Source organism: Mesoplodon densirostris, chromosome 7 (genome assembly GCF_025265405.1).
Source record: "Mesoplodon densirostris isolate mMesDen1 chromosome 7, mMesDen1 primary haplotype, whole genome shotgun sequence".
Lineage (NCBI taxonomy): Eukaryota > Metazoa > Chordata > Mammalia > Artiodactyla > Ziphiidae > Mesoplodon > Mesoplodon densirostris.
This window is the reverse complement of record NC_082667.1, coordinates 63,657,572-63,675,918: the sequence shown is the minus strand read 5'-3', so window position 1 is coordinate 63,675,918 and position 18,347 is coordinate 63,657,572. Positions and strand designations below refer to the sequence as shown.

Sequence of the window (18,347 nt, the reverse complement as noted above, 5' to 3'; positions counted from 1 at the left end):
GAAGGCATCTGGAAAAGACAAAACTATGGAAGCAGTAAAATGATCAGTGGTTGTCGGGGGGGGAGAGGGGATGATTAGGCAGAGCACAGAGGATTTTTAGGCAATGAAAGTATTCTGTATGGTATTATAAGTGTAGATACATGTCATTATACATTGGTCAAATCCATAGACTGTACAAGACCAAGAGTGACCATAAATTAAACTACGGACTCTGGGTGATAATGAGGTTGTCAGTGCAGGTTCTTCGATTGTAACAAATGTTTCTTTCTGGTGTGGATGTTGGTGGAGGAGCCTGGGAAGGAGTATGTGGGAATCCTCTGTGTTTTCCACTTAATTTTGTTGTGAAGTACTCTGCAAAAATAAAGTCTATTAATCAAAAGAAACGTAATGTGTAAGCCTGGGGCTGTGGGGAGGAAAACAACAGTAGAACTGAGCATCAGAGAAAGAATACGAGCAGATGTCCTAGGCATTGGGCTGGCCCTAGAGGCCAGGAGAGTGTATGAATGCACATCAAATTAACTGAGCACCTCTTACATGCCTGTCACATTTACATCCCCAGTATCTTCACAAAATTCTCGCACTGTAATTCTGGCTCAGAGAAAATCAATGATTTTTTTGCTAAAACTCCCACGACTAGAAAGTAGCAAAGCACAGGTTTCAATGCCATTTCTGCTGACTCTAAGTCCAGTTCTCCCCTTTAAGTAACTGCTGGAAAGGTCAAAGCAGTGACTACGGAAAAGCTTGCTTTACGAAAGACATCACGCTTGACATTCAACTTTGCACATACGCATACAGAGTGGGTCCATGGATGGACTGAGTTTGTGGCTGGAGGGACAACACAAAACCACATCAACAGCATCACATTTACTTACTTCACCATTAAAAGAAAAATAAGAGGCTGCAGGGGAGGTGATAGGGAAGGAGGACTGAACAGAGAATCGTTATTACTCTCCAGAGTAATAGCCGTTCTGGAATTTCCCATGCCAAGGACAAAACTTCATAATGGACAGAGTCAGCTTCCCCTGGGGGTCACCCTCTCTGCCATGATGAGGAAGGAAAGCTTCTGCAGCTCTGGAGAGGGGCCGGGGAAGGTGGCCTCACAGTCTGGTGACAATGCAGACCTCCCCAAGTCTCCTTTCTTCTCTACAGTGCATGCCAGGGACACGGCCCATCTTCCTCAACTCTTCATGACCACACTCATCTTATTGTTCCATCTCCAAGCCTGGCTGGAAAGGAAGATAAAGTCTCCCACCTTCCTATTTCCTTCCTGCTCCAAGAAAACAAAGTCTCCATTCCATATTGCTTCAGGAAAACAGAAGGCAACACACACACACACACACACACACGCACACACGCACACACACGCGCACACACACACACACACTTTCAGTACCTTACAAAGCTCTGGTCTTCATGTTACTATTCTAACCTCCAACTCCCTTCCCAGCTGGTAATTATAGGTCCCTTTTTGAGTCCCCACCCAACCACCCATTTTTAATGTCCTAAGGGTGCTCACCTGAAATCTTCCTTATTTTGACGAAGACCTTTCCAAAGGTCATGAAGAGCCCCATTACCAGGTCACTTTGCCATAATCGATCCAGCGCTGGGTGGCGAAAGTGATGGCTTCCGCCCAGTTGAAGCCAGAGTGGTAGCCATAGGGAAACGTCACCATGAACTCTCCAGCCTCCTGAGTGACCCGACCAAAGGGGATGCCATTGTCCTTGAGGACCGTGGGTGAGATGAGAGCCACCTTGTGTCGTAAGAAGGCCTCACAGCCCCGTGAGCTGCCCGGGAAAAGCTCCCTGGCCAGGCGTTCCAGGCGCTGGCCGTGCTCCAGGGGCACCGCGTACCAAGTCTTAGGCTCCCCGAGGGGCAGGAAGTTGATGTTGTAAAGGTCCATGTCCTCCGTGTGCCAGGCGAAGGCGGTCTTCCACATGCCGAAGTACAGGTAGGGGGTGTTGACGCCTTCGATGACCACTCCACACTCCTGTTCCAGCAGGTCCTGAATGGTTCCCAGGTGGCCAAGGTTCCACTGCTTCCTGTTTTTATGGAATAAGGAGCCACTGACGTCCGCACCATATACTGGTGAACCATAGGGGCGTGTTTTCCAATATTTTCGCTCCAGATCCTCAAAATCAGAGTAGAATGGAGTCTGGTGTTTTTCACTGTTTGTTAAGCGGTGATACTCGCTCTCGGTCATGGCTTTCTTCTTTTTCCGGTGCTGAGTAAACACACCTGCCTGCCCAGTGGTCACCTGATGGAGGGGAGTGGCTATTAAGATGTCATCGATATCATCGTAAATCTGGCTGGTTTTCCATCCTTTCGGTGGAATTACCTTGGCTAGGCCAGCTCGGTGTGCACCTTGCGACTCCATGTAAACAGTATATTTGCTGATATCTTCAAATTCTTCCACGGTTGGGTGGAAGATCTTAATGTTACAACTTGGGTTCTGGCTACCAAAGTGCTTAGACGGCATGGCGGCAATAGAATAAGCAACGGACTCCCAGCCTCTTAGGTATGCTTTGGATACCTGAGAATGCTGGGGAGTAACCTCTTCCCTATACTTTCTTTATTTTTCAAGAAGTTTTGATATATCTGAGAGGCAGGAACCCAGACTTGAACTTTTAAACAAACGAGGTGGTATCTTCTCCAGGCTTGTCAATCCACTCGAAGGACTCCACTCTTGTCAGCATTTTGGAGCCAAAGGAAATCCAGTATTTCCCAGAGGAGACGCTCTCTGAGCCAAGTCCTGCCTCAGCCTGCAGCTCTGTGAGTTTCCTCTGTTGGGGGCATAAGTGCCTGAGGCCTCTCCAGATTCCCAGGCTTGAGTGCATGGGTGGCTTCTCACCTCACTGGAGCAGAAAGTCTCTTCATAGAAGTTTCCAAGCCAAACCTAAAGAAAGTACAAAATATTGAAAATAAGTGGATGACAAAACAAACTGATTTAACATCACGTAAAAGAAAATTGTATAGCAATCTTAATTTCAAAGTTTGAATTTAAGGGCAAAAAGTACACTCTTTTGGTAGGCATGGAAACTGGTGCAGCTATGGTGCATACTATGGAAAACAGTACGGAGGTTCCTCAAAAAGTTTAAATACAACCACCGTATGATGCTGCAGTCTCACTTCTGGGTAGACATCGAAAGGAAGTAAAAACAGAATATCAAGGAGATACCTGCCCTCCCACATTCACAGTGGATAAGATATGGAAACAACCAACATGTCCAGCGATGGTTGAATGGATACAGAAGATGTGGTACATAGATACAATGGAATACTACTCAGCCATAAAAAGAATGAAATTTTGTCATTTGCAACAATATGGATGGTCTTGGAGGGTATTATGTCCAGTAAAATAAGACAGAGAAAGGCCAATATGGCATGGTATCACTTATATGTGGAATCTTAAAAAAAAAAAGAGTAAAACTTACAGAACCGGAGGAGAAATGTGGTTGTGGGGGAGGTCAGGGAAGGGAGGGTAAAAGGGTACACAGTGAATAAAGTCTCAGGAGCTAATGTTAACCATGGTGATTATAGTTGATAACAATGTGATGTATAGTTGAAATTTTCCAGAAGAGTAGGATTTAAATGTTCTTACCAAAAAATTAAATATATGAAGGAAATCTGTTAATTAATTAGATGGGGGGAACCCTTTCACAATGAATATCAAATCACCACAAAGTTGACTGAATATTTTACAATTTTAGAAGTCAATTATACAGCAATAAAGCTGACATTTAAAAATAAAGAATTAGGACAAATCATAAGACAGAAAAAGAGGAATATCTAAGTGAACAGTAAGGACATTAAGCAAGCTTGAAAAGAAAGGAGTTAAGCACTCAACTCAAAAATTGGATGGCTTAACCCGAAACATAAATTAGGGAAAGGAAAACAATGATATAAGCTGAAACAATTACAAAAGAAAACATAACACCCAATAGAAATGGTGACTGAAACCCAAATGCAATTTGTAGACCATTAAAAGTGTAAAAACATGAGCATAAGAGAAAAGAGAGAAAAGTACAAGCATATCACGTTATAATAAAATAGGGGACGCAGATTAAAATCTACCATTATAGAAAGAGTGCCTATGTAAACAAAAGCAGGATAAAAGTACAGAACACAAATATACGCATCCTTAGCAAGCATTATCCTTAATGTGTAAATACTTGAAACATTCTAATTAAAATCTAATCATTAATCTGCATTGATAGACAAATTATTAGAAATACAGGGTTCACTCAGAATGGGAGAAAATATTTGCAAATGAAGCAACTGACAAAGGATTAATCTCCAAAATTTACAAGCAGCTCATGCAGCTCAACATTATAAAAACAAACAACCCAATCCAACAATGGGCAGAAAACGTAAATAGACATTTCTCCAAAGAATATATACAGATTGCCAGCAGACACATGAAAGAATGCTCAACATCGTTTATCATTAGAGAAATGCAAATCAAAGCTACACTGAGATATCATCTCACACCGGTCAGAATGGCCGTCATCAAAAAATCTACAAACAATAAATGCTGGAGAAGGTGTGGAGAAAAGGGACCCCTCTTGCACTCTTGGTGGGAATGTAAATTCATACAGCCACTATGGAGAACAGTATGGACATTCCTTAAAAAACTAAATATAGGGCCTCCCTGGTGGCGCAGTGGTTGAGAGTCCACCTGCCGATGCAGGGGATACGGGTTCGTGCCCTGGTCTGGGAGGATCCCATATGCCGCGGAGCGGCTGGGCCCGTGAGCCATGGCCGCTGGGCCTGCGCATCCGGAGCCTGTGCTCCGCAACGGGAGAGGCCACAACAGTGAGAGGCCCGCATATCACAAAAAAAAAAAAAAAAAAAAAAAAAAACTAAATATAGAACTACCATACAACCCAGCAATCCCACTACTGGGCATATACCCTGAGAAAACCATAATTCAAAAAGAGTCATGTAAAAACAACGTTCATTGCATCTCTATTTACAATAGCCAGGACATGGAAGCAACCGAAGTGTCCATCAACAGGATGAATGGATAAAGAAGATGTGGCACATATATACAATGGAATATTACTCAGCCATAGAAAGGAACGAAACTGAGTTATTTGTAGTGAGGTGGATGGATGTAGAGTCTGTCATATAGAGTGAAGTAAGTCAGAAAGAGAAAAACAAATACCATATGCTAACACATATATATGGAATCTAAAAAAAAAAAACTTGTCATGAAGAACCTAGGGGCAAGATGGGAATAAAGATGCAGACCTACTAGAGAATGGACTTGAGGATATGGGAGGGGGAAGCGTAACCTGGGACAAAGTGAGAGAGTGGCATGGACATATATATGCTACCAAATGTAAAACAGATAGCTAGTGGGCAGCAGCCACATAGCACAGGGAGATCAGCTCGGTGCTTTGTGACCACCTAGAGGGGTGGGATAGGGAGGGTGGGAGGGAGGCAGTTGCAAGAGGGTATAGACGTGGGGACATATGCACATGTATAACTGATTCACTTTGTTATAAAGCAGAAACTAACACACCATTCTAAAGCAATTATTCTCCAATAAAGACTTTGAAAAAAAAAAAGAAATATAGGATTCAACCAAGTTTCTGACACTGCTTAGTGAACAAAATCTATAGATCCCATACACCAGTTAACAATCAATTATAAAGTGAAAGAGTAAACAGGTTTTAATTCCTTTAATAACAGAAATACATGGCCCCAATGAAGAAATCTAAAAATGATATGCATGCAATGCTTGTACTTTAAAGGGATAAATAAATGTGACTTTTACCAGGGAAGAAAAGTTGCTTTCTGGGATAAAATGTCAGCCTTTTCATCTTTATGCTTTAAAGGAAAAAGAAAAAAAGGCCAAAAATGTGCTTGCCTTCTGCCAGTCTAAAATCTTAATTCCAAATGATGATACACAAGACCCAGAAAATGGTTTCCTTGAAGGATTCAGCCTCTGAATGAAACAGGCTGTGCTCAAAGTCCGGCTATATATGTCCCACACCAATTTCAATTTCAATCAGTAACACCCCAAATCTAATACCCTCATATCAAATCAAAATCTCTAATTTGATCCCACATATTTTTCAAGTCCCTTCCAATTGACACACTCGTTACCCAGTTCTAGAAACCCTCTCATTCTCATTAGATTGCAGTTCACTAAATGAGGTGCTTTTTCCTGAAAATCTTTGTGGCTTTTACCAAGAAAATATTAAGAAAAAACTTAACTTCACAAGTTGGAAAATAGTTTAAAAATAAAAACTCAAGGAAAGGATATCCCAACGTATAGTACCCTCTCTCTCGCTCTCTCTCTCTATATGCATAGTGTCATTTTTTAAAACTTCTGGTAGGAAAATAACTCTTTTGCTCATAAGCACAAATTACAGAAATAAAGTGACCTACCTTCTACCAACAAAATCCTGATTCCAGTTGGAGATATTCAAGGACCCAGAGAGAGAGACAGTATTCGCTGGGCAGCTGGCCTCCAAATGCAGACCCATGTCCTGATGGCTCTGGCTTTCTACCTGGGCAAACGTATAATTTGATCAGCACCAATCAATGGTAATTGCTCTGGTTGGTGAGCCCACTTTGTCTGCGCCCTTTTGGTTGTTTAAACCAATCTTACAGCGAACTAACAGGTTGAAAATAAAAGGAGTGGAAAAGTCAAACCAAGCAAATATTAAACAAAAGAAACCTGGTCTGGCAGCAATTAATATCGAATGTATTTATAAGGTAAAAGAAGGGCAGCTTATAGTTATGAGAAAGAAAAACTCGTGGGAAAGATTACAATGATGCACTTTACGCACCTAGACACATAGCACTGAGACATAGAACACAAAGACTGAGAATTATAAGGTAAAACTGACATATTTGCCATCATGGTGTGAGGTTTTTTCTTTCAAACACCGTTCTTCCAGGAACTGATACATGAGGAGAGAAGAAAATTAATAATGCTATAAAAGTTTAAACAATAAAGTTAACAACTTTGATTATATTTCCTGCAGCAACCACAGAACAAAATGCTTTTCAACACATATAAAATATTTACAAAAATTTACCGCTGTTAAGACCACATAATAAATCTCAATAAACATTCCATAGAATCAACGTATTGAGTACCATCTTGATGAAACTTTTATTTCACTCATGAAATAAAATTGAAAGTCAATAATGAAAAAAGGGAACACCACCATATTTATTTTAAAATGAATATCCACATAACATCTACAACAATATCCATATAATACCTAAAAATCTATTGATTTTTATGTTGTATGCAAGTAGTTAGTAAAAACGAAACCAAAATACCTCAGAATTATTTGAAAGAAAAAAAAGATAAAGATGATAAAAACAATTCAAAAAACAAAAGGGAAAACAACCATATACAAAAATATAAATGATTAATAAAATAGAAGTCTGTTACTTACAAAATAAAATAAAGAAAGAACTGGTTAATAGATTATAGGGTACTCCCTGCTACAGGAAGAGGGTGCTCCCTGCGTGTGAGAAGCTGGTGCCAAGTGGCAAGTGGTGATGGGACTCGGGGAGGGGTAGTAATTTTATAGAGGTGGACCCTGCCAAACACCATTTTAACCAGGTCAACATCAAGAGTCATAAACTGGGAATTCCCTGGCAGTCCAGTGGTGAGCACTCCACGCTTTCACTGCCTAGGGCCAAGGTTCGATCCCTGGCCAGGGAACTAAGATCCCACAAACTGCGAGGCGTGGCCAAAAAAAAAAAAACAAAGTCATAAATTACTTTGATAGTATATGTCCTTGATATGATGTGATTAAAATGTGACAAAATTCCCTCCGTAATCTTCCTCCAAAAAAACAGAGAAACCCAAGATAATCATAAGAAAAGCATGAAATTCCAATAGAGGGGCATCCTACAATATACCTGACCACTATTCCCCCAGACTGTCAGGTTTCCATGCAAAATTTTGGTCAGAAACAAGGAAAGTCTGAGAATCTGTTACAGCCAAGAGAAACCTAAGGAGACATGAAAACTAAATGCAATTTGATATTTTAGATGAGATCTTGGAACAGAAAAAGGACGTTGGGTAAAAGGTGAGGAAATCTGAACCAATGATAGCCTTTAGTAGACAATAACATACTGACATTGGTTTGTTAATTGTAATCAATATACCGTGGGAATTAAGATGTTACTAATAGGGGGACATGGGAGTGGGGTCGGGTCAATGCACCCTGATCCACGTGCTCAATGTTTTGTAAATCTAAAACTGCTCAAAAGTTTAGGTATTACTAAATATAATATTGTAAATAATAAATAAACAGGAGAAGGCATCAATAAACCATTATTAGAATGAAAAAAAACTTGAAACAATCTGAGTTTGGGAAACAGTCTACAATACAGCACATTATAAACCAAATGATTCTATGAACCACTATGTGACATAATCTTTTAGAGCACTTTAAAAAATATTTTAAAGTATGAAATACAAAGTGTTCACAGAAATCTATAAAGCATACATGTACACTTCAACAAATAACTATAGAGTGAGCAGAAGTGGAACCACTACCCAGGTCAAGAAATGCAACATTGCCAGGCACCTGGCTGCCTGACTTGTGCTCTTTTTCCCAGATTACAGCCCCTTCTGCCTCCTGGACTGACCTTATCCTAACTATTCACATAGTAATTTTGGTAAACGTTATAAAATTAAAACTCTGTCCATTTTTGAAAACTTTATACAACCTTGAAGAAACACAATTGTATTGATGTCCTTTAGTGTATTTTGGGTGTAGTTTTTCATCACTTACGCCGTTGCATGCAGCTGGACTTTTCTGTTTCAGTGCTGTAAAGTATTCAACCATATAAACTTTCTACTGTTGATGGGGCTGTGGGTTGCTACCACTTTGGGCCTCTTAGTAAAACAGCATTGCTCTGAAAAGTCTCTGACGTGTATACTGGCCATAGAATATGTAAACTTAAACTTGCCACATTGTTTCAACACATTTTACCAGTTTACGCACTAGCTGCATGTAAGGGTGCTCATCACCCTTCATTTTTGCAAACCTTTGGTGATTTTCTGCCTTTTCAGTTTTAGCCCATCAGCTGAGGGCATAGGGCTACCTCATAATGATTTGCATTTACTTGGTTACTAATAGGGGCGAACCAATTTTTCTGATGATTATTGGCTGATTGGAGGGGCTCCTTCAGGAAGTGCCTCATCAAGTATTTTGTCCATTTTTCTGCTGGGTTGTCTGTCTTGGTAGTAGTTATATGTTCTGCTTATTAGTTCTTTACTGGGTATGAGTAACACGGTATCTGTTCTCACTCTTTGATTTGTCTTTTCACTCTCTTTTTCATTTCTTTTGATCAACAGAAGCTTCTCTGTACCTCTAACAGAACAAATATTATTAAAAATAGCTAATATTGACTGATCCATGTGGTGATGTCGCGCTCTCCTGGGCCGGGCCTAAGTCGTGCCAGACTAGGGACAGACATTCTCGGCGAACGGGATCACTCTTCTCCTTCTGTCGCGGGCCCCTCGCCTCTCTTATCACGCCCTCCCAGCCTGTCTGTCGAGGGGTGTGTGGAAGGCAGGGGTGGTGGTCTCCGGCCCTGCCCCTCGGTCGCCCGCCCCCTGCCTCACGGCGTGGGCGGGGCCGTGGTCCTGGGACGCAGCAGACACTCTTGCTTCGCCTCCTTGGCCTGTGCCTCGCGAGCGGTCCTCCCCGCGTTGGTGGGGGGCCGTCCCGCCGCTGTGCTGCGCGCCCCTGCCGGCGCGTGAGCCTACCTTGCCTGGTCCTCTGTGGTGCCCCTGGAGCGCTCCAGGTCGTCCCTCAGGTGCCCGAGGCCGAGCGGTGGTGTCGTTCCCTTTTCCCAGCGTGCTCCTCGGCTCCCCGCCGCGGTGGTGTGTCCCGAGAGTGGCTCTCTTGGGGGGGTCGAGACGGTAAAGGGAGGCGTGCCTCTGTTTCTCTCCCTCGGTGGGGGACAGGTGCCTCCTCGTCGCCGTCGTCCTCCCACGGTGTGCTGTTGGGGGGACTGACTGTGGCCAGGCGAACGCCACGTGTGCCGCCCCCCCCCTTGTGGGGGCGGATCGCACGCGGGCGTGGGTCCGATCGTGTTGGGCCGAGGCCTGTGAGAAGGGGGTCTGTCGCGCTTCTCGGGCGTGCTCCCTCCTTCCGGAGCCTGGGGGCGGCACAGGTTGTGCCCCCGGCTGTGGCCGCGAACGCTCCTGTGGGCCGTGGGCTTACCCATACCGCAGACCCCCCCCGCCCACCCCCCGCCCAGTCGTGGACTTGGCGGCTCGTGGAGCGCCTCCGTGGGCCCAAAGGTGAGAGACGATGGGTGGGGGATGACGCACCGTCGGTGAGAAAGCCTTCTCTAGCGATCCGAGAGGGAGCCTTGGGGTACCGGACCCCCCAGACGCTGCCCCTCCCAAGCGTGCAGTAGCCACGGTGGCGACTGCCAGAGCACGTGTGAGCAGAGGCCCTCGCCTTCGCGGGAGGGCTTGCGCGGGTCCCGCGGTGGGGCCGAGCGCCGCTCTTTGCCTACCGCGGCACGCGGCTCCCCGCTCTGAGTCGGGGAAAGGTCCCGCCAGACCGCCGTCCGGCGCGGGGCCGCGCTCGCGGGCGGGTGCGCGTGTGCGTGCGCGTGCGCGTGCGGTGACCCCGGTGGCGAGCCTAAGGGGCGGGGACGCCTGGATGTCCCGACTACCCAGTGCCGCAGCCACGAGAAGCCCGTCGCGCCTACCCTCACCGCGAGTCGCAGCCGGTGGCGGTGTGTGGGCACGGTGGGGGTCGCCTCGCTCGGGAGCGTTTCCCTGGGGCGCGAGCCCCGTGGGTCGGACTTAGATGAAGGCGGATCTGGCGAGGACGGTGGGGTTGAGTTTGGGTGGACGGGTCCGTCCGTGCCACGCGGGGGGACCGTCGCACTCGGGCCCTGACGGCGGGGCCGGGTCGTGGGAGGCCCCAGGGTGGCTGGGGTCGGCCGGCATCTCAGGCGTCGTGGGACCGCCCTCCTGTGTGTGGCGGTGGACCCCGCGTTTGTTTTCCTGGTGGCCCGGTGGTGTCTCGGCCCTTCCTCTCCCTGGGCAGCGCCCCGCGCCCCTGCCCCGCGGCCCTCGCCGTTTGTGCGTGCCGCCACCTCCCCGTCGTCGCCGGCCCTCACCCGCCCCCACCCCTCCGCGCCCCCTTACCCGTCTGGGACCGAAACGGCTTCGCTCACGTGAGGGTGTCGTCCCCCCGGCCGCCTCGGCCGGCGGCGTCCGCGGGTGGAGTGCTCACGGTTCCCGAGGCGGGGGAGTCGGGCCCGGCGGAGGTGTGTGTGGGGCCCGCGGGGCGGCCAGTGTGCCCGCGGGAGAGTGTTGTCGCGGCCCGGCCGCGGCCCGTGGGTGTTTGGCGGTGGTGCTCCCGAGCCCCGCGAGGGGCCCCCTGAGTGGGCGCGAGGAGGCCAGTCTGCGTCCTGGGTGCCGCGGGACCGCCCCTGCGCTGGAGGCCTCTGGCGGTGAGACCCCGTGTCGTGCTCTGGCGGCCGACTTGCATTCCGGGCCCTTAGGATGGCCCCGGGCCCCCTCGCGTCGGCGCAAAAAAAACCCCAAAAAACAAAAAGCTAATATATGATGACTATCTAATGCCAGACACTGTTCAATGCACTCTGCATAGAAGAATTTATTTATGCCTTATCTTCATAGTGACCCTATAAGGGAAATCCTATGAACCCTATTTCTCATATGAGGGAACCGCATCAAGGAGATATTAAGAAACTTGGTCAAGATGACAGATCTAGTAAGTAGGGAAGTATTCAAGCAAGAATCTCCAAGATGATTCCTTAAAAGAAGAACAAAGAGGGGTGACTTCTCCTCTACCGAACTGTGATATTTGAGCTGCAATGCACAAATATATCTACGTACAGAATAGAGAGGCCAGACACAGACACATGGATATGTGGGAGTCTGCCTATGATGGAGGTAGGGTAGCAAACCAATGGGCAAGGACGGGCTATTCAATATGTGGTAGTGGCATTGGCACTGTTTTGGGGGGTAGAATTGGAGCTTGACCGCATACCACTTACATAAATAAATTTGAGGTGCATTACAGACGGATACAACACAGAACTTTAAGAGAAAATAGTGAAGAATGTCTTTATGAACTCAGGGTGGAACAAGGTCTTAGAGAACCAAAAGCACCATGATGGGAACGTCTGATATATTTAAATGATTCCAAAGTAATGACTGTGATGGTTAATTCCACAGGTAGACTGGGCTAAGAGATGCCCAGATAGCTGGTAAAGCATTACTTCTGTGTGTTCTGCATGGCTGTTCCGGGAAGAGATTAGCACTTGCATCAGTAGACTGAGTAATGATTTCCTTCACCACTGCAGCTGGGATCACCCAAACCACTGAGAGCCCAAATGCAACAAAAGAGCAGAGTAAGGGTGAATTTACTCTCTGCTTGAGCAGACGCATCCGTCTTCTCTTGCTTTGGGACATCTGACATGGGCACTCCTGGTTCCCAGGCTTTTGAACCCAGACCCAAGCATATTCCCTGTTCTCCACCTTGCAGACGGCCCATCTGACAGATCGTGGGATTCCTCAGCCTCCATAACCAAATGAATGAGTTCCCCTACTAAGAGCTATACATATATCTCCTATCTATTCTATTACTCTGAAGAACCCTGACTAATACAATGACGTAAAAAAATTAAAAGAAATTACAGTCTAGGAGAAGTTTGTCACCATACATGAAATAGACAATGAATTAGTATTCTGAATATCACATAACTTCTATACAACAACAACAAAAAATAGTCAAACCAAAAAAAGTAGGCAGAGCTTTAGAATAGGTAACTCAGAAAAGAGGAAATCCAAATGGCCAATAAGTACAAGAAGATGTGCAGGATCCCTAGCAATCAGAGAAGCTATTCTCTGCCCATTTTGATTAGGTCTGACAATATAAAAAAGTGGGTCAAGATATGGAGAAACCAGAACCCTCCCACACTGCCTATAGAGGTGGAAATTGGAGGGCAAGCTGGCTTTTCCTAGTAAGTTAAAAGTCAACATAAATACAACCCAGTAATCCTCTATACAAAGCTGTTCTCTAAAGCATTGTTTGAATTAACAAAGATTTGGAAATGACCCTATTGTCCATCATCAGCAGATTGAATAAAATAAAATAAATTACAGAGATCTAGTTGACTTTGTTGAGCTGACTAAGAACTATAGATAGGAAAATATTTAGATCTTGTGACTGTAATATTGACTTTTCTAAAAGGTGACGGTGGGGGTAAGTTGTTAAACCAACATGACATACTACTTTCGGTTTCGTAGCCTTTTGTCTACAAACTTGAGGAATATACACTCGACTCGTGATTGTTATTTTTCAGAAGTGGAGAGGGGCCTAGGAGAGATCGTGGCAGTGAGAACAAAGGTGGCTCTATCCTTGCCTCTATGTAATTGTCATTGTCAGTGTCCCTTGCTTTTCCAAGATAAAGTATAGCAAAAACTTACTGGACATGGAAGAACAGCTGGGTTTGGGCATCTTTTCCTGAGAAGAGTGGTACAGATTGTTAGTATCCAAACTGAGTGTGCCGGTTGACTTGAAATAAAATAGAATTTTCAGTAGAATTGCTTGATGAACCCCTTTCATTACCACCCCCAGCTCCTGATCCTTTCAAGAAGACTAATTTTTTTTTTAACGGAAGTATACTTGATTTGCAATATTGTGTTAGTCGCCGGTGTACAGAAACGTGATTGTTATATACATATTTTTTCAGATTATTTTTCATAATAGGTTATTGCAAGATAATAAAGTTCCCTGTGCTATATTGCAAATCCTTGTGTTTCTTGTTTTGTTTTGGTTTTGTTTTGTTTTGCAAATCCTTGTGGCTTATCTGTTTTCTGTAGAGTAGTGTGTGTCTGTTAATACCATACCCCTAATTTATCCCTCCCCTGCTCCCTTTCCCCTTAGCTAACCACAAGTTTGTTTTCTATGTCTGTGTGTCTGTTTCTGTTTTGTATATAGAGTCACTTGTATTGTTTCTGAGATTACACATGTAAGTGATATATTTGTCTTTTTCTGTCTTACTTCACTTTGTATGATATTCTCTAGGTCCATCTATGCTGCTGCACGTGGCAATATTTCATTTTTTTTTGGCTGAGTAATATTCCATGGTACGTATGTACCACTTCTTCTTAAACCAATCATCTGTTGAGGGGCACTTGGTTTGTTTCCATGTCTTGACTATTGTAAATAAGGCTGCTATGAACACTGGTGTGCATGTATTTTTCCAAATTAGAGGTTTCGTCTTTTCCGGATATACGCCTAGGAATGGGATTGTTGGATCATATGGTGTCTCTATTTTTAGTTTTTTTAAGCAGCCTCCATACAGTTTTCCATAGTGGCTGAACCAATTTGCATTCCCACCGAAAGTATAAGAGGGTTCCCTTTCATCCACACCCTCTCCAGCATTTATTATTTGTAGACATTTTGATGATGGCCATTCTGACAGGTGTGAGGTGATACCCCTGTGTGGTTTTGATTTGCATTTCTCTAATAATTAACGATGTGGAGCATCTTTTCATGTGCCCGTTGGCCATTTGTATATCTTCTTTTGAGAAATGCCTACTTAGGTCAAGGAGACTAATTTAGGAACCAGTGTACTGGTAAAACTAAACTGTATTTTTAACATTGCTTCTCTATATTGGGCAAAGGAAATTTTGTTTCACGTATAAAAGTGAAGTGAAAGCATAAGGAGTGTAGTGGAAGAAATATTTTCTGAAATTTTCTTTTTTCTATTTTCTTTTCCTTCAAAACCCCCAATTTTGTTCTCCTAGGCTATTTGGAGCATGTATCTGCCGGGAAGAGATTGTGATATCCCTGAAATGTAACAAGGAAAATTTCAGTTTCTAAAATTTAAAATAGCAATATGAGCCAGGCTACTGTCTTCATAGAGGCTTCTCAGAGTTCCCATATTTCTCTGCACTGCCGTATCCACAAGTGACCTAAATAAATTAAAGGACCAAAAGCCCTCAAGATCTCAGTTACTTATCACATGAAAGTTTACTCCTTGCTCATATGAGATCTACTATGGTCCAGTTACTCTCCAGGGCTGCTGCCTTCCCAGTAATTCCAGTCTGCTTCCATCATGTGGTTCCACCATCTCAACACAGGGCTTAATCATCTATTCAGCCAAGCATCTCACTGCCATCCTCCACTGAGGATCCTGAGTTCAGTCTCTCAGCTTCAGTTTTCCACAGAATATACTACCACAGAGTTGCCTAGCTGCATGTTGATAGGGCGGACACATGGGCTTTTGCTACTCCTCAATCAGAACTTCAAAGAAGCCTTACTTTTTCATCGCTCCTGCCTGTAGTTTTACATGGTGCTTCAAATGCCAGAATCTTATTGAAATTCTGTAGGGGAGAGCTGGAGGGAAGAGAGATGTGGTTTGATTCTCTGAAATGTTTCCTTCTGCATCCAAACTATCATTTTCAATTTCCAAAATTTATTCTGAGTTCGGCCACTTCTGTGCATTCTCAACACTATGGCCTAAGTCAGTAACCATGGCTTCTCACCTGTATTACTTAGATGTTCTAACTACTTCTCCTGCCCCCAAGGGGTCCACAGAACAATTAAGGTGATTAGTTACATATGCAAATTATATCATGTCACGTGCTCTCTTAAACTTCCAATGCCTTCTCATTTCAAGTTGAAAAAAACTCTAATATTTAACATGAGCTACAAGATCCTGCCTCTCCCTTCTCTAGCTCCAGATACAAATGAGCTTCCTCTCTATCCACACAAAAACACCAAGCTCTATGTTAGGGCTGTTACACTTGTTGTTTCATCCAAGTGGAAATCAGCTCTGGAACTTCCTTCTTGTCATCTGGGACTCAGAAAGGTCTCCTGCTCTATGAAGTATTCCCTGACCACCGGAACCACACTGCCCATCCTGCCCTATCACCCCATCCCCTTTAATCTTTTCACAGAACATATGCCCACTTGAAATTGTCTTGTTCCTTTATTTGTGGATTTGTTTATTGGGATGTATCAATGACTTAACCATGTGAAATACACATACAGCATTGAGAAGGCAGTGGAGACTTGGAGAGGAGATTTTTCACATGCTGGCACTTTTTGCCCTATGTTTGCTCATCACTCCTAGCAACTTTGAGCTGCCAAGTGCCAGGTGATTTCCACCAAGTCATCCTTCAGAGAGGGCTGCAAACCAAATCCCTCAACCCAGCCGGCCAGCTGGAACCCAACCATCAACCCCAAACTCACTCTCCAACATCACACAAGGCAACAAGCTCAGAAAAATAAGTTTTGCTTGAAATGTTTTGATATAATTATGAAGAAAAGTGCAGGAAAAACGACCACCTCTAGTTTGGCGGAAGGAGGAAAGGAGAGAGACTGGAGGCTAATCAACGCCCAGGATTCTTTAGAAGTTCAGCAGCATCCAGAGCTGGCCCACAGGATGGGGTAGAAAGGCATCCCCTGGGCTTAGGGGACAGGGCCACAACCACACCCAGAAGCCTTGGCGGGATGCTGGAGCCCAGGGCTGAGCGCGTCAGCGTTGTCTGGCGAGGGTGCATCCACAGGAAGGGGCTGAGCCTCTGGGTCCTGAGCTATGTCTAAGGAAAGCCTCCTCTTAGCCCTGGGGGGAGCAGTTGGCTCCTGAGTCCCCTGTTCCCAAGGACGACGACGAGGGCCACGTCTTCCAGCTGGGTGGCGATCCGGGGCGGATGGACCTGGGGTCAGCGGCTGGGTCGGGCCGGGCTCCCCGGAGGTGCAGGTGGCCGCAGCCTCGAACTGGGCTGCCGAGCAAGAACCCCGGGCCGGCGAGGGGCGCCGGGACACAGCATGCACAGGGACTCGGTGGCGGGTCCCACCGTCCGCGGCTACAGGCCCACGGGGGCGCGGAGCACGGCGGGGCTGGTGGTGCCTGGGGCCCAGAGTGGCTCCCCAGGCCGCGCGGACCTCCCTCCAGGCGTTCAGGCCCTGGCTGCTGGGCTCCGTGGGCTGCGTGTGGTCCAGCACGGTCCGGTCCTGCCCGCGTTTCCACAGCTCGTAGCGCTCCGGTTGCAGGATGCGCACGAAGGGGTCCATGGAGAAGGCGACCCGGGCCTCCCCGCAGCTGCACTGCGAGGCCACTTTGCCATAATCGATCCAGCGCGGGGTGGCGAAATTGATGGCTTCCGCGCAGTTGAAGCCATGGTTGAAGCCAGAGTGGTAGCCGTAGGGAAACGTCACTATGAACTCTCCAGACTCCTGAGTGACCCGACCGAAGGGGATGCCGTTGTCCTTGAGGACCGTGGGCGAGATGAGAGCCACCTTGTGCCGCAGGAAGGCCTCACAGCCCCGCGAGCTGCCCGGGAAAAGCTCCCTGGCCAGGCGTTCCAGGCGCCGGCCGTGCTCCGGGGGCACCGCGTACCAGGTCTTGGGCTCCCCGAAGTGCAGGTAGTTGATGCTGTAAAGATCCATGTCCTCTGTGTGCCAGGCGAAGGCGGTCTTCCACATGCCGAAGTACAGGTAGGGGGTGTTGACGCCTTCGATGACCACTCCACACTCCTGTTCCAGCAGGTCCTGAATGGTTCCCAGGTGGCCAAGGTTCCACTGCTTCCTGTTTTGATCGAATAAGGAGCCACTGACGTCCGCACCGTATACTGGTGAACCATAGGGGCGTGTTTTCCAATATTTTCGCTCCAGATCCTCAAAATCAGTGTAGAATGGAGTCTGGTGTTTTTCACTGTTTGTTAAGCGGCGATACTCGCTCACGGTCATGGCTTTCTTCTTTTTGTGGTGCTGAGTAAACACACCTGCCTGCCCAGAAGTCACCTGCTGGAGGGGAGCGGCTATTAAGATGTCATCGATATCATCATAGGTGTCTCTGGCTTTCCAGTCCTTGGGTGGAATTATCTTAGCCACGCCTGCTCGGTGTGCACCTTGGGATTCCATATAAGCAATGTAGTTCTCGAAATCATTAAACTCTTCTTTGGTTGGATGAAATACCATTATGCTACAACTTGGGTTCTTGGCCCAGTTGGACTTAGACTTCATAGCTTTCATTAATAAGCAAGAAACTCCCAAGGTTTTATTTATGTTCTGGATAGGTGAGGATGCTGGAAAACACTGCTTTTTCAAAAACGGGTTGGAGTATATCAGCAGGAACCCCCAGTAGACTTCAATGCAATGAGTTGATAATATTTCTTAGGCTTGCTGATTCTGCAGGGGACTCCACGCTGGGCAGAAGCCTTGCTCAGGACTGATGCTGGCTGAGCCTGCAAGTCTGTGATGTCCTTGGTTGACACTTGGCTCTGGCCTCTTGAGTTCTAGTGAATCACCCAGCCCTGGGTGGGTATCCCAAATGTAGTGTCTTCAGGGCAG

The 18,347-nt window shown here is 46.0% G+C and overlaps 2 protein-coding genes across 2 annotated transcripts; both read right to left on the bottom strand.

The window, feature by feature from the left end:
• Nucleotides 1–1,570: 1,570 nt before the first annotated feature.
• LOC132494190 (lysine-specific demethylase 4D-like) lies at nucleotides 1,571–2,479 on the bottom strand. Its single transcript, XM_060105211.1, has one exon. It carries the CDS (start codon nucleotides 2,474–2,476, stop codon nucleotides 1,571–1,573), a length of 906 nt encoding a protein of 301 aa, XP_059961194.1. The 5' UTR covers nucleotides 2,477–2,479.
• A 13,984-nt stretch (nucleotides 2,480–16,463) lies between these two features.
• Nucleotides 16,464–18,029, bottom strand: LOC132493735 (lysine-specific demethylase 4D-like). Its single transcript, XM_060104510.1, has one exon. The coding sequence runs from the start codon at nucleotides 18,027–18,029 to the stop codon at nucleotides 16,464–16,466; it is 1,566 nt and encodes a 521-aa protein (XP_059960493.1).
• Nucleotides 18,030–18,347: the final 318 nt, after the last annotated feature.

Excerpts from the sequence above, each read along its gene's own strand:
- LOC132494190 (XM_060105211.1), bottom strand. The coding sequence starts at position 2,476 with ATGCCGTCTAAGCACTTTGGTAGCCAGAACCCAAGTTGTAACATTAAG.
- LOC132493735 (XM_060104510.1), bottom strand. The coding sequence starts at position 18,029 with ATGAAAGCTATGAAGTCTAAGTCCAACTGGGCCAAGAACCCAAGTTGT.